This window comes from Haemaphysalis longicornis, unplaced genomic scaffold (genome assembly GCF_048455015.1).
Source record: "Haemaphysalis longicornis isolate Haplotype H1 unplaced genomic scaffold, Haemaphysalis longicornis Haplotype H1 scaffold_1, whole genome shotgun sequence".
Classification (NCBI taxonomy): domain Eukaryota; kingdom Metazoa; phylum Arthropoda; class Arachnida; order Ixodida; family Ixodidae; genus Haemaphysalis; species Haemaphysalis longicornis.
Genome location: NW_027526203.1, coordinates 442956717 through 442969738, shown reverse-complemented (window position 1 = coordinate 442969738; position 13022 = coordinate 442956717). Strand labels below are relative to the sequence as shown.

At 49.8% G+C, this 13022-nt stretch overlaps 1 protein-coding gene across 4 annotated transcripts in view; it reads right to left on the bottom strand.

Annotated features, from left to right (window-relative positions):
* Positions 1-13022, bottom strand: part of Trio (trio Rho guanine nucleotide exchange factor) — a 230230-nt gene that overhangs the window by 141093 nt on the left and 76115 nt on the right. For all 4 annotated transcript variants that reach the window (XM_077687543.1, XM_077687540.1, XM_077687542.1 and 1 more), the window contains exons 24-25: positions 745-867; positions 238-420 (exon numbers count right to left, since the gene is read on the bottom strand). In XM_077687543.1, coding sequence (XP_077543669.1) covers positions 238-420; positions 745-867 — 306 coding nt within the window. The remainder of the gene's footprint in view (positions 1-237; positions 421-744; positions 868-13022) is intronic.

Here is a 13022-nt window from a genome sequence, read left to right as displayed (position 1 = left end):
CTAGGTTCAATTAAAAGCTTAATTAAGAAATCGACCGCATAACAGTAGAGTGGCTAAACAGTGTGCTCATGAAAGTGAAAACTGCGTTGCTGAACTGGCCACATTGGTTAGTCAAGCAGCGTTACAGCAAGAAATTCCACCCATTTTTTTTGCATTAATCGAAATAATCATGGAGTTCATTTCACAAGAAGCCCTTTCTCCCCAATAGCAGTGCAAGAGCAGAGGGCGTGCACGCACCTCCACCTGGATGCCCAGCTTCTGCTCAAGCTGACTGCGGTACTGGTCCATGCGGAGGCTGAAGTCCTTGTAGCCCTTGTCCACAGCAGCCACCCAGCACTTGATGGCGCTGGCATGTGCGTGACCCCGCTCCACGAGGCTGTCCGCCAACTGAAGCAGCAGCCGCACCTTCTCCCGAGTCTCCTGCGTCATCGTCCCCATCAAACGACGGCTTGCACATCCTCAAAGAGGCCTCGGAAAGCCTTCAGGGCAGCCGCTACAATACAGCTGTGCACAGTACGGGCCCACTAATCCAATCAACGAGCAGCAATATGTTGAACACGCAAATTCTATATTCTGAGGCTACCACTGCCACCCCAAAACACCCCGAACAAAACAATTGGGCCGCAGCCTTCTTCGAGGAAATAGAAATGTTGCTCAATTTTCACGCATCCTTTTTAATTATTGAGATGAAAAAAAGGCGCAAGTGAAGTTTTTGCTCATACTGCATACAGCACAAACACTTGCCTTCGCATTTCCCTTGAATTCGTTGTGTTCCTTGAGTAACCTCTCCGTCTCCTCCCGGCTTTCACCAACACTGCTATGACTGGCGAGGTAATGCTCTCCAGTCTCCTTGATCCATCCTAGGGCCTGAAACAGCAAGGTGCGCGATCATGAGGTGGCAGCAAGTGCCAAGGCACATCATCCTGACAGTATACACAGCCACGTACACTGCACAGAAGACATGCCTAATGCCAACTAAGGTCGCCCGAGCCAGAGGTGAAAAGGCAATTACAGTTTAGTTTTTTACCCTTCATCCATAATGCGAGTTTACCGCCGTCCTTGGTTTCCTAACTTTGCCGTCCTTGGTTTCCCAACTTGACCGCTAAAACATCTAAACTGTCTGTCACACGGTAAAGCGAAAACAGTGTGATGCGAGACGTAGAGCAGCTTTTCCGCCGCATTAGACCCCGAGTTCGCTGTGCTCCAGATAACAATGTTCATATGTGGTAAAAAAAAAAAAAAAAGGTTTTCGCATCAGCGACGATAAAACCGCAGGTAGCAAGGTGGGAGCGATAAGGTGAGTGGAGTGCCGTTAATGCTGACCCTCGGAGCGCTGCCCTCATGGCAACGGGTGATAAGGCGTTGCCACTCACTGGGTCACACTACGCGCTATTAAATTTAGTCAAAATATAAACATACGTAAAAAAAAAGCTAAGCATTACTTCATAAAACGACGTTCCAAATAAAGAAATAAACACACAAATTAACACAGCTAAAAGGGAGCAGTACTATTAGTTGCGGGTGTACCGTACCGGCGCAATCGTGTTTTAGCGTGGCCGCCGATTACCGACGCCTCAGCGAGCGTCAGTAATAGGCCACCCTCCCCCTCCTCACCCTAGTGTCACTAAATAAAGGTTAAGCGTAGCTTATTTAGTGGCTCTACCTCACCCGTATCGCAGGCGGGGCGAGCGGCGAAGTGGAGCATCACGGTGGAAGTGAAAATGAGAGTTTTCCCCGCAAGTCTAAAGTACATAAAGTTCACCGAACAAAAAAGATGTCTCGACATGTGACTACATGTAGCTGACGGGATATAGTCCTGCGATTTTTTAATTGATAAATTTCTCTTCACGAAAAGCACGTTGGATTGCTTTCTCAACTTAATAAGTAACGCGTCGGTCATTGTTGCTTTTATTTTTAAAATGCAACGCCAACTTCAATTGCAATGCGCCAGTTGACGCATAATCAGAAAGGCAGCACGTGTTGGCCATCACCGCAGTGTAAGTCGGCCAGACGGCGACGGAGTGAGAAGTTCTCATAAAATGCACACATTGCATGTTTACGTTCCGGCAGGAGTTGTATGAACCCCAAATCTACCAAGTAGTTGGTTATTCGTAGGTGGGTCGATAAATGTATTTACGCAAGCCTGGCGTATCAAACGATGGCAGCCGGTCAACATAAGTACAAAGTAGGCAGCTTTATATGGAAAGCCTGGCTTGCGAAATCTCCCATACATTTCTTTTTATTTCACATTAATTCCGACTTCTGCGTAAACTTAGGGAAAATGCCCCATTTCCGCTTCACTGCAAAGTAGGACTCGCGGCGCTGCGGATAAGTTCAGTCGCGCAACAAGCAGGCTCGGCTAAAACATGCTCACACACTGGAACTCCTTATAGATACAAAACAACCAAAATATCCCCGCCGCGTTTACACGTTGCCGTCAACATCCCACAATTAGCCTCGACGCGCTCATCAAAATATCGCTTCCAAAGCAGCCACAGGCGCGGCAGCACGCTCTGGGGAAAACTGGGGAAAAATCGCAGCAGCGAGAATGACAGTGGCTCAGCTCGTTTCATCTACGCGGTTTTATTTTCGTCGACTAATTGAGGCGGCACCCGGCCTGCTTAGAACGCCCGTTCGCTTCCGTGCTTTGTCGCGTACGTGTAGCAATGCAATCTGTTTTCCGCCAGCCAAAATTACTTTTCTTTCCGTTCACCTCGCTTCGGCACAACGGTACGAAGGCACCGACATATCCATTTTTGGACACGCGGCAATCTCCGCCGTTGACGCGATACCGTCACAGCGACGAAACTGGATGCCCCACCGCGTACGCCGGTGGAAGCAGTGGCACTACACGAGCCGCGAGTCCGCTGTCGTTCGAACTTCCGCGCTGATCGAAGCAAGGTATGTCCTTCCAATTATGTTCATCGTCGTATTACAAGGCCGCAAATTCGGGAAGCCGGCGAAAGCGACGACCCCCGAAGAAGAAGAAGAAGAAACGCGTTAAACGACGGCCTAGACGTCGGGCTTAAACGGGGTCACTCTTTTATAATGAGCTCTCGCGCGTCTGCGAGGCCCAAGCCCGGCCCCGCTCGCTTCTTTCTGTTTAGCCCCCCTTGACGCCCGCATATTGAACGCGAGGAAAGTTGTGAAATAAAATAGAAACGAACGGCCGGTAAAAATAAAGCGGGACCCGACATAATGAGTGCTCCGCCGCCTACAGAGACGCCGACAAACGATTTTCCCCTCTTCCCAACCCCCCTCTTTTCTTTCAACGCGATTTGGCCCTGATCTCGTTCCTCAAAAAGAAAAAAAAAGATGAGACAGTTCAGATTTAAAACCTTTACTACTCCCAGTAAATGCGGAAAAACCTTTTTTTAACACTCCATTCGTTTTCTTCTTTTCCTTTCATGTTTTTGTGTGCCCAGGGAATATTCAAAATGTGAGGCAACCCCAAAGCCCGGCAGACGACGAAGCATGGAGAGATAAGGCAGGAGAGAGGTACGCGGCCTTGATGCCAACAGGTGCACGGAAGCGAAAAGTGGGCCGCGAACGTATCAAAAGAAACAAACTTATCGCAAAATTTTGCTTTGCTGGAATGAGATAATAACGAGACACGCTCTAGTGTTGACCGCTTATTTTATAACCACTAAGTAAACGGGATATTTTGCCTGCTGCAAGGTTTTTTTTTTTTTTTTAGACCGAATACTGTCTGAAACTCCAAGAAAACTCTGTAAAGCGTAAAACAATAACAATTCAGCGTTCTGTGTCCACTGCCGGGCACACAGTTACGTCTAGGGCAGAAGTACGAGTTGTGTCCGTTTCAAATCGTGAAGTTGTTCCGGTTGCCGGGCCTCTGACGACATGCCTTGCGTCACATCCGTTTCGTCTGTTATCAATCAGAACTTGCTCAAAGCGGACACTTTGAAACGGAAACAACTCTTCGCTCTCGCATGAGACTCGGACATCTCATACACGGCATTCCACACACAACCAAATTCTCAATAAGGTTTGTGTAAACAATGGTAAAAGTCGCTTGATGTACCGAGACTCTGCGCATTAAAGCATAATTATATCCGCCTGCATAATTCAAGTTTCTTTGTTGCAACTATTTGTATCTTGTCGGTCAGCTACGCACAAAGACAATCTGGGTACGGCAAGTTTTAATCCCCCTGTGTTTCCACCGTTTTATGCTTGTTTTGTTTACATTTTTTTCCCTCTCTAGCTGCTCTCACGGACTTTCAAATGTAAGCGAAAAATAAAATGCTGTAAATAGCATAGAAAGCTAAATTAAACGACGAAGTATCATCGCAAATAGCTTAGTAACACTTCGCCAAACTCTAACCACTCAACTGTGATTACTATTTGCTCTCAAGAACGAAAAATTATGCATCCTTGGAGCCCTCCGTCTAGCTCGACTCTTCCTCGCCGCTCGCACCGTTCCTCCTCGTCTTGCTCAGCGCATCGCATGTGACCTTCGCCCAACGTTTTTAGATTCATTCGCCTAACCAATATGACGCGACGCACTGAATGAGGCCACCTTCCGCCATCTGTCAGTGACGTCACACCCCACCGACTGTTTAGTAAACCGGGCAATCAGGGCTTAGCTGCGACTAGGGACGTCATACTCATCGTCAGACCTATTGACCAATCAGCATAGAGGGTTTAGGCGACGTTATTTTTGTTTAGTTTTTTGGCTTCGGCTTCGGTTGGACAAGTAGTATAAAAACGTTTGCCGTTGAAAGGATATGGAAAGCAATTATTTTCCCCTTCTGCATACAGCTCTGCCCTCTATTACGAGGCCACTATTTCTGGGTGCACTTGAATTAGTTCCGATAAAAGTGTTTATCCTCTTCCAATTATTTCATGGAACTCCCGGTTCAGAGGCGGTGTCCTCATCTAATGGATACTTTGTAAAGAAGCTGTCGTCGCTCGGCCATTACGAAGACAGACAAATATTTCCTTGGACACCAGCCTCCACGTGCGTGACCTTGCCCCGGGTGCGGCCATTCCGAATCCAATATCTTGTCGTTCTCGTTCCGGCCACTTCAATCCCTTCACCGCCGCAAGGGACCACATCGGTTGCATACAACTTCCCGCATCGAATTCCCGTTCTTCCATACTGCCATATTGTCGAAAGTTGAGTCCAAGTATCGTTTCTCGCCATGCTTCACAAATTAACCCAAGCTTCCGCATTAATTCAAGTATACATCCTGGGCTGGTTTCACGCATGACCTAACTGCAGACACATCCTAACTGGGGTTTTCGCATTTCCAGACGTCCACTTTTTCGCACACCTCTATCTCTTCAAAGGGTGCCCTTCAATCTTCGAAACTTTGATTCCGTTCCCTCATATTATACAAACATTATCAACTGCGCGATGCCGGAAAATCCATTCCTTCTTCAGTGAGCCAAACCGATACGCACAGTGCGCGCCGTCTCTGGATCTCCGCAACCCAGATATTTCACGGACTAATTTCACGGCCGCAGCACGCATTTATAATCACACCTGTGCAAGTGGAGATGCACGCTCCCACCAGCTGCTGATTTCTGGGGACCGCGCTCCGGATAACAAATGTATATTTGCAAGGGGTTGATTAGCTGGTTGATTATGCTTGTGTAGGCACTACCCCACCTTTGTATTCGTATAACTTTATCTTCTAGGCTAATTTAGTGTGCCCCCTCCTCGATTTATTTGATTGATTGATTGATTGATTGATTGATTGATTGATTGATTGATTGATTGATTGATTGATTGATTGATTGATTGCAGGGTTCAACGAGCCGACGCAACGCAGGCGATGAGGCGCGCCGTAGTGGAGGGCTACGGATTAATTTTGACCACCTGGGGATCTTCAACGCGCGCCAAAATCTCGAACACACACAGGCGTTTACTCTTTTCGCCTCCATCATAAAAGCAGCAGCCCCGGCCGGGAATCGAACCCGCGCACGTCATAGCCACTGGGCCACCGCGGCGGGTAAGACTGCTCACCTACGTGGAGCCGAAGCGTGCAAGGCAAGTTCAGCGCAGGCTTGCTTCTTAAGAAGTTCCCAACGAGCGTCATTTGTGGGTTGAAATAAAGGCAAGCATAATGATAGACGTGGTCGCTGTCGAAAAAAAAAGTAAATAGATATGTTATCAAGCTGCAAGCATAAGAAGGCGAAAAATTCTACACGAGGCTCAAACACCCGACCTTCCAATCCTGAAGTGCGCACTCTAACCACTGCCAGATGGGCGCGCTAATTTTTATATTAAAAAATGCAAAACCAATTGCTTGGTACTGTCAGATTTGTTTTCTGTCATATACTGGAAGTCTGGCGAAGATATCGCTTCCTCCCCATGCCAAAATCATCGACAAGAGCCCCATCTTGCTTATACTAGCTATTCAACCAGAGCTCAGCTTGTACAGAGCTATCGCACATCCTGGATCTTGCAGCGGCAATTTAAAGCTTCCACAAAATAAAACGGCGGCGAGCCACTAAAATGGCAACATAGCTTTTGAATTGATGATTGTAGGGTTTAACGCGCCGACGCAACGCAGGCGATGAGGCGCGCCGTAGTGGAGGGCTCCGGATTAATTTTGACCAGCTGGGGATCTTTAACGTGCGCCGAAATCTCGCACACACGGGCGTTTTTGCTTTTCGCCTCCATCAGAAAAGCGGCCGCCGCGGCCGGGAATCGAACCCGCGACCTCGTGCTCAGCAGCGCAACGCCTTAGCCACTGAGCCACCGCGGCGGGTCATAGCTTTTGAATAGCTTTGTGAAAATCCACCACGTGTCTTACGGATGACTGCTAAACAATGCAATGGTTTTGGGGGGGATACGAGGCAACAGCTGGTCATCCTCAGCAAAATGGTGGCAAAGCCCGGCTCTTTTTAAAGCGAAAGCTTTCTTAGTGGGACCGGTGGCGTCCTGTCAAAAACTAATGCATTTCCCCATAGACCGGTAGCTCTGGACACACGGCGCGCGCGTGAAACGGGGCTTCGGTTACTTGAAAGTTGCGAAAAAGAAACGGTTCTAGATAAAGCGATACACGCATCGATCATGAAGAAGGAGTACATTTGAAAACCTTTTATCTAATAGACCATGTATTTAGATGGTTCGTACATGCGTTTACTTATTGCGCGAAAAGTCGTCGCATGGGCTCGTTCTTTATTTGCGATTTGGGTCTTCTAAAGGCTTGACGATCGATTGAACGAACTTTCAGCGAAGCTTGGACGCTGTTTTAGCGAAGGTTTTGACACACTTTTAAATGGATGGTAAAGCCTTTATTTTAGGCAGTGCTTTCAGCGAAGCTTGGACGCTGTTTTAGCGAAGGTTTTGACACACTTTTAAATGGATGGTAAAGCCTTTATTTTAGGCAGTGGCTATTTTTCCGGTAGCCGGCAGATTAGCCCAGAAGAAAAGTTGCCGGCAGCTTTTTCTTACTGACCCGCCGCGGTGGCTCAGTGGCTAAGGCGTTGCGCTGCTGAGCACGAGGTCGCGGGTTCGATTCCCGGCCGCGGCGGTCGCTTTTCTGATGGAGGCGAAAAGCGAAAACGCCCGTGTGTGCGAGATTTCGGCGCACGTTAAAGATCCCCAGGTGGTCAAAATTAATCCGGAGCCCTCCACTACGGCGCGCCTCATCGCCTGCGTTGCGTCGGCGCGTTAAACCCTACAATCAATCAATTTTTCTTACTGGCTGGCCCAGACCACGTGATTATTCTGCCGGCCCAACTTCTGGAGGCTATTTTGCCGGCAGCCGGCTGATTAGCTCGAGAGAAAAGTTGCCAGCAGTTTTACGGCAACCGGTGATGCCAACTTGCACACTTCATGCACACTTGTTTTTTACTGAAGTTGGTGTTTTAAACTTCGTAGCATTGGAATAACAATCGTGAATTCTAGCCGTGCAATCGATTTTTTGGCTGACCATTTTTTTTCTATTCTGCTACTTGGCTTTAAATTCTGCAAAGACCCGCCGCGGTGGCCCAGTGGCTAAGGCGTTGTGCTGCTGAGCACAAGGATGAGGGTTCGATTCCCGGCAACGGCGGCCGCTTTTCTGATGGAGGCGAAAAGCAAAAACGCCCGTGTGTACGAAATTTCGGCGTACGTAAACATACCCAGGTGATCAAAATTAATCCGGATCCCTCCACAACGGCACGCCCCATCGCCTGCGGTGCGTCGGTGCGTTAAACCCTACAATCAATCAATCAAATTCTGCAAAGGAAACAGCAAGGAACGTCCACTGTCTGTTAGAGTAAATAATGTTGACAGAATGTAGTTTTGGCCCACAGCTTCCAACCTATCAAATCCGCAGGTAGTTGAGGGAACGCGTTTGGATGACATGCCTTGAGTTTGAAAGCGGGAATATAACTGACGGAGCACTTCATCCTTTTTTCAGTGATGTGTCAAAGTTGGAGATGCCCGCCGCAACCTCGCATAATCTTGCTGGCTCTTTTTTGGTCGCTTCGATTGTCTGCGCGTCCCTTTCCAATACCTTAACGTAATTCGCTGAACACTATCGATCAATCTTCCCAAGCTCGGCAACGCTCGAAAACTTGTTCCCAACGTTCACACTGACACCTTCGGCTGCGGTAGCACTGGCGCCCAGGGGCAGCGTCTCCGGAAAGTTGCCAGCAACTTTTTTCTCCAGCTAATCTGCCGGCTGCCGGCAAAATAGCAGCCGCGAAAATGTGCCGGCACAATAATCACGTGGTCTGGGCCAGCCAATGGGAAGGAACTGCCGGCAACTTTTCTCTTGGGCTAATCTGCCGGCTGCCGGCAAAATAGCCGCTGCCTTTATTTTACGCCTGCTTTTCCGCCGCCAAAATAAAACGTTATAGCAACTAGACGTCGCACGACCTTTACTCAACTCTAATGTTTTCTATACCGAGAACTAATGCGACAAAAGCGGTAAGGTTTGTGCCTACGGCAATCAACCTGCTCACAGGTCGAACGACACCCTTTCCACACCAAAGTTGGGCACGAACTCGTAACTTGCTTACTGCGCCTACATGGCACAGCGCCAGGATGCGCAGCATAAACTGAAAGCCACGCGGTCCGTTGTCGGTATTTTAATGTATCTTGACAGTACACGAGGTCCAAAAAAACTCCCACCTCCCCTCGCGGGAACCCCTGTGTAGATGCGACGCATAGGGGGTTCACGTTGCAGCGTTGGACAGCGGAGGAACGGCGCTGGAACGATGGAGCGGAGCGGCGCAGGCACCGCGTTTTATAGCGCGCATAACGGTGAGGGGACGCGCCGGCGCCAGTGCGTCTGCCGCGGCTATGACGCAACATAATCCACTTCAATCCAAATCCAATCCAATCCAATCCAATGCCCCCCGCGAGAGAGTGTTCGCTATCGGAGAGGAGAGGGGGTAAGCGGCGGAGAGCGGCGGAGAGCGCAGCTGGCGCGGCGAGGAGAATGGGGGAGGTGTGGACGCCGACAACGCCGGATGGATGCAGGACAAAGGCGAGTGAATGAGATGCGTTCGCATCTAAAATTAACAACGCGTGGCCATTGATACATGCAGCGCAGCCTGCTGATAGTCACCGGCATGACCATCGAGATTAGTGGACGGCGTTGTAGCAGCTATGGGCATGTGAAAGATTTGTCAGATGCTTCCGTGTTTTCGGGGTCAAGGTTCGACACAAATAGTCCCTCACCGCGACAGCAGACAACGCCTATTTTTGAAATTATCTTCGGCTGATAACCAGTGAAGTTTTGATCTCAATTGGTTGATTAACGCGCCGAAGCTACACATGGGCTATGGGCAGTGTAGGGCTGTGGATTAATTTTTGACCACCCGGGTATCTTTAACGTGCGCCGAAATCTCGACAAACAGGTGTTTTCGCTCTTCGCTTACAGAAAAGCAGCCACCTCAGCCGCGATCGAACCCACGTCATTGGACTAGCCACTGAGCCACCGCGGCGGGTAAGTTGACTTGCCTGTGGCGCGGTTCTTTGGCACAGACGTTCATTATCAGCGCCGTGAAGTTTCAGCACGCATGCGCAAGCATGCGGGTTTGCGAGGACTCAGCCGCAGTACGATTTACGCGTGAGCTTCCTCACCAATGCCGACCGTGTGTCTCTTCTTCCCTCTGCGTGTAGCGTCTTAACACTGGTTCCAACCTCAAAAACCATTAACTGACTGGCCCAGCTTTCTACCTTAGCTCCCTTCCTTTATCTTCACACTCAGAAACACAGCCAAGACGCCATAGAGTTTCTTAGTATACTAGAGAGGAAACTGCGCCTGGGAATCCATGTCGGCGTGGGGTGGCTATGGCCTTATGGGAAGACCACAGCTGCTGGCTTGGCCATAGAGTTTCTTAGTAAGTATAGTAGAGAGGAAACTGCACCTCGGAATCCATGTCGCCGTGGGGGGTTATATGAAGACCACAGCTTTCGGCTGGGATCTTGGCATGACAATTGGATTCTTAAGCGGTTTTTGAAATTTGCTTTCTTCACTAAGCATTAACACGTCTACGAGCTACGATGTAGCCGAAATCCTCCCTGTTTAATGCAAGTCGTGAGCCGTGGCAACTGCGTGTTCGGTTGAAAGAGCTGGCAGTTTGTGATCTTAGCTAACGTTGGTCATGCCGGAGTCGAAGAAACGTATGACTGAACGGGGAACGTACACAGCCGTGAAGGTTGTAGGTGACGAGAACGATGAAACCAAACGTACAGTGCGCGTCAGGCTTGTCTAGGGCAAGCGAGCGCGCGGCTTCGGAGCGTGCTGGCGACATCTGCTGACAGCGGCTGGGTTGGAGATAGCTTGCCTTTGCGCGTGCGCGGATCTCGGACAGGCTCAGGCCAGTCGTCGTCTCGCATGTGCCACTCTTAGTTTCCAGACGCCACCACCCGAGCTCGTCGAGCGCTTTTCTTCCACAGGGCCAACAGTGAGCGTTGAACAGACGCGTCGTTCGACGCAGTGCACTATCCCCACAGGTGGTTACGCAATCATGCAAAACAGCCTGCGCTAATCTTCTGAATCTTACGTTTAGCAAACGAAAAGCACCAAACAAGAGTGCACTGCAGCGCTTTCCGTCGAACCTCTTGCGCGATTACGTAACGCCTGCGCTGATAAGGCGTCGCGTCAAATTACGCGCTTATTCCCGTATCGCCGCCTAGGGCTGGCGCTGCTAGAGTTCCTGTATATAGCTCCCCTAGGGGAGCAGAATTGCGCGTCCATCCGCCTTCTTGAGTTCCATGTCGTGCGGGAAAGCCACCCATCTCGCAGTCGCATGTAAAGCGTGAACCGCATGGAGCGTTTTCTGCTCGCGAAAACGCGCCGCGCACGCCACAGGCGCGCTGACGCTGCCGCGTAACCACCCGCACGCTGCGCCACCGCGGCGGCGGCGGCAACATGGCGGCGGCTTCGGCAGCGAAGTGATGTCGGGAGCTCGAGCGACCGCTTCTAAGCGCTCTCTCAAATGCCGCTCAAGGCACGAACGGAGTTGCTTGTGCGGTAAAGGAGCTTATAATGTGGGTGCAAACGGTACTATAAAACATCATCCACGCCGCTAGTGAAAGCGCCCATTCAATATCTGCTGGGGTGGTAAGCCTAAACATCCCCGGCGGAGCCAGCCGGCTGTCTCGAGTGCTTCGAAACCGCCGCCATGAGGCGCGCGCCTCCACATTGGCGCAAGTCGCCAGGCTCCCACTGCCGCTGCCAAAATCTAGCCAAGGCAGATGCTGCCGCGGACGCGGAATCGTCGACGCGGGCGTCGAAAAAACGCGCGCGCAACGCCGACGCGCGCGAATCGCGTGAAAAAACGCTCCATGCGGTTCGGCCTTAAAGGGACAGACAACCGATTTTTGTCGAGTATATATTCTCTATCCCAAATGAAAGGGCATCACTTAAAGCACATTGACGAGAAACGGTTTTGCTGATAACGCCCTAGAACTTTTTAAATCGAATTTTTTTATCTACGAGCCGTATGTGTCCCTCCCAAAACTAATGCTGACAACCATGACATAGAGTAGCTCGGCAACATACTTTTGTCTGTGTGCGAAATGAAAAACGATATTTAAAAACTTGCCCCCAGCTAAAAAAAGTTTGAATCGCAGGCTTTCCTGTTCCTTTATATGTTTTTTTATGCAACGGTCTATTTTGCACGAATGCGCCATCTGTTGGGATAGACGATAGGTAGAATCTGGCTTCACGTTGTGGAGGCGGGAAGTTCGATTCTCCCCTGGCGCGACGTTTCTTTCTTTTTTTTTTTTAAGCTGCCGTTGGCGTATTTGAAAACTGAAATCAAATATTTTGGCAGAACAAACACCCCTGACTCAGGCAGAATCTTCAAAGCTCCTTCGCTGGATCTGTTTACTGAACGCTGCCGTTGATTCTGGGCATGGAGGCTCAGTTAGCCACACTGAGAGGCATGCTGAGAGGCACCCAGCGACGGCGGGCGGCATGTCTTTAAAAATTTCAGAATAATGTTTAGAAATACATTCGCAATTTAACCTCGTACAAATACTTGTGTTAAAAGGTTTTCAATACGTAAATAAACGTTTCAGCAGTTACAGTAGCTGCTAGGTTTGCAGGTCACGTGACAGGGACACATATTGCAGTGTCAAATTTCGACACTACGAACCGCCACCCTTCCGATTTCAGGAAGTTTGCTGCCAAATTAAAATTATTTCCGCCAGTTTGTTTAGAAATTGCTTGTGGTTATCGGGCTATATAAAACGCTGGCTTTCGTATGAGCTAGAGAACATATACGCGACAAAAATCGGTTGTCTGTCCCTTTAAGAGCTGCCGCCGGGCCGCTGCGCCAGCGGCAGCGGCGAGATGGAGGGGCGAGGAGCGGCCGGTCAAAAATTAGCCCCATCTTCCCGAAGGGAAAGCTGAGTAGATGCGGAGCATCTCGGGGTTCCGTTGTGTTCGTAGAACTTCATCGGAAGAACGTCAACCGCAGCAAGCGCTGAACTGAACGCGCGCAGCGCGCTTACCCGCTTTACATTCAAGGTTGAAGGAGAGGAGACGAGAGGAGGAGATGCGCAAGCGCCGAGCATTCGCGCCAACGAAGCTCAGGGTCCG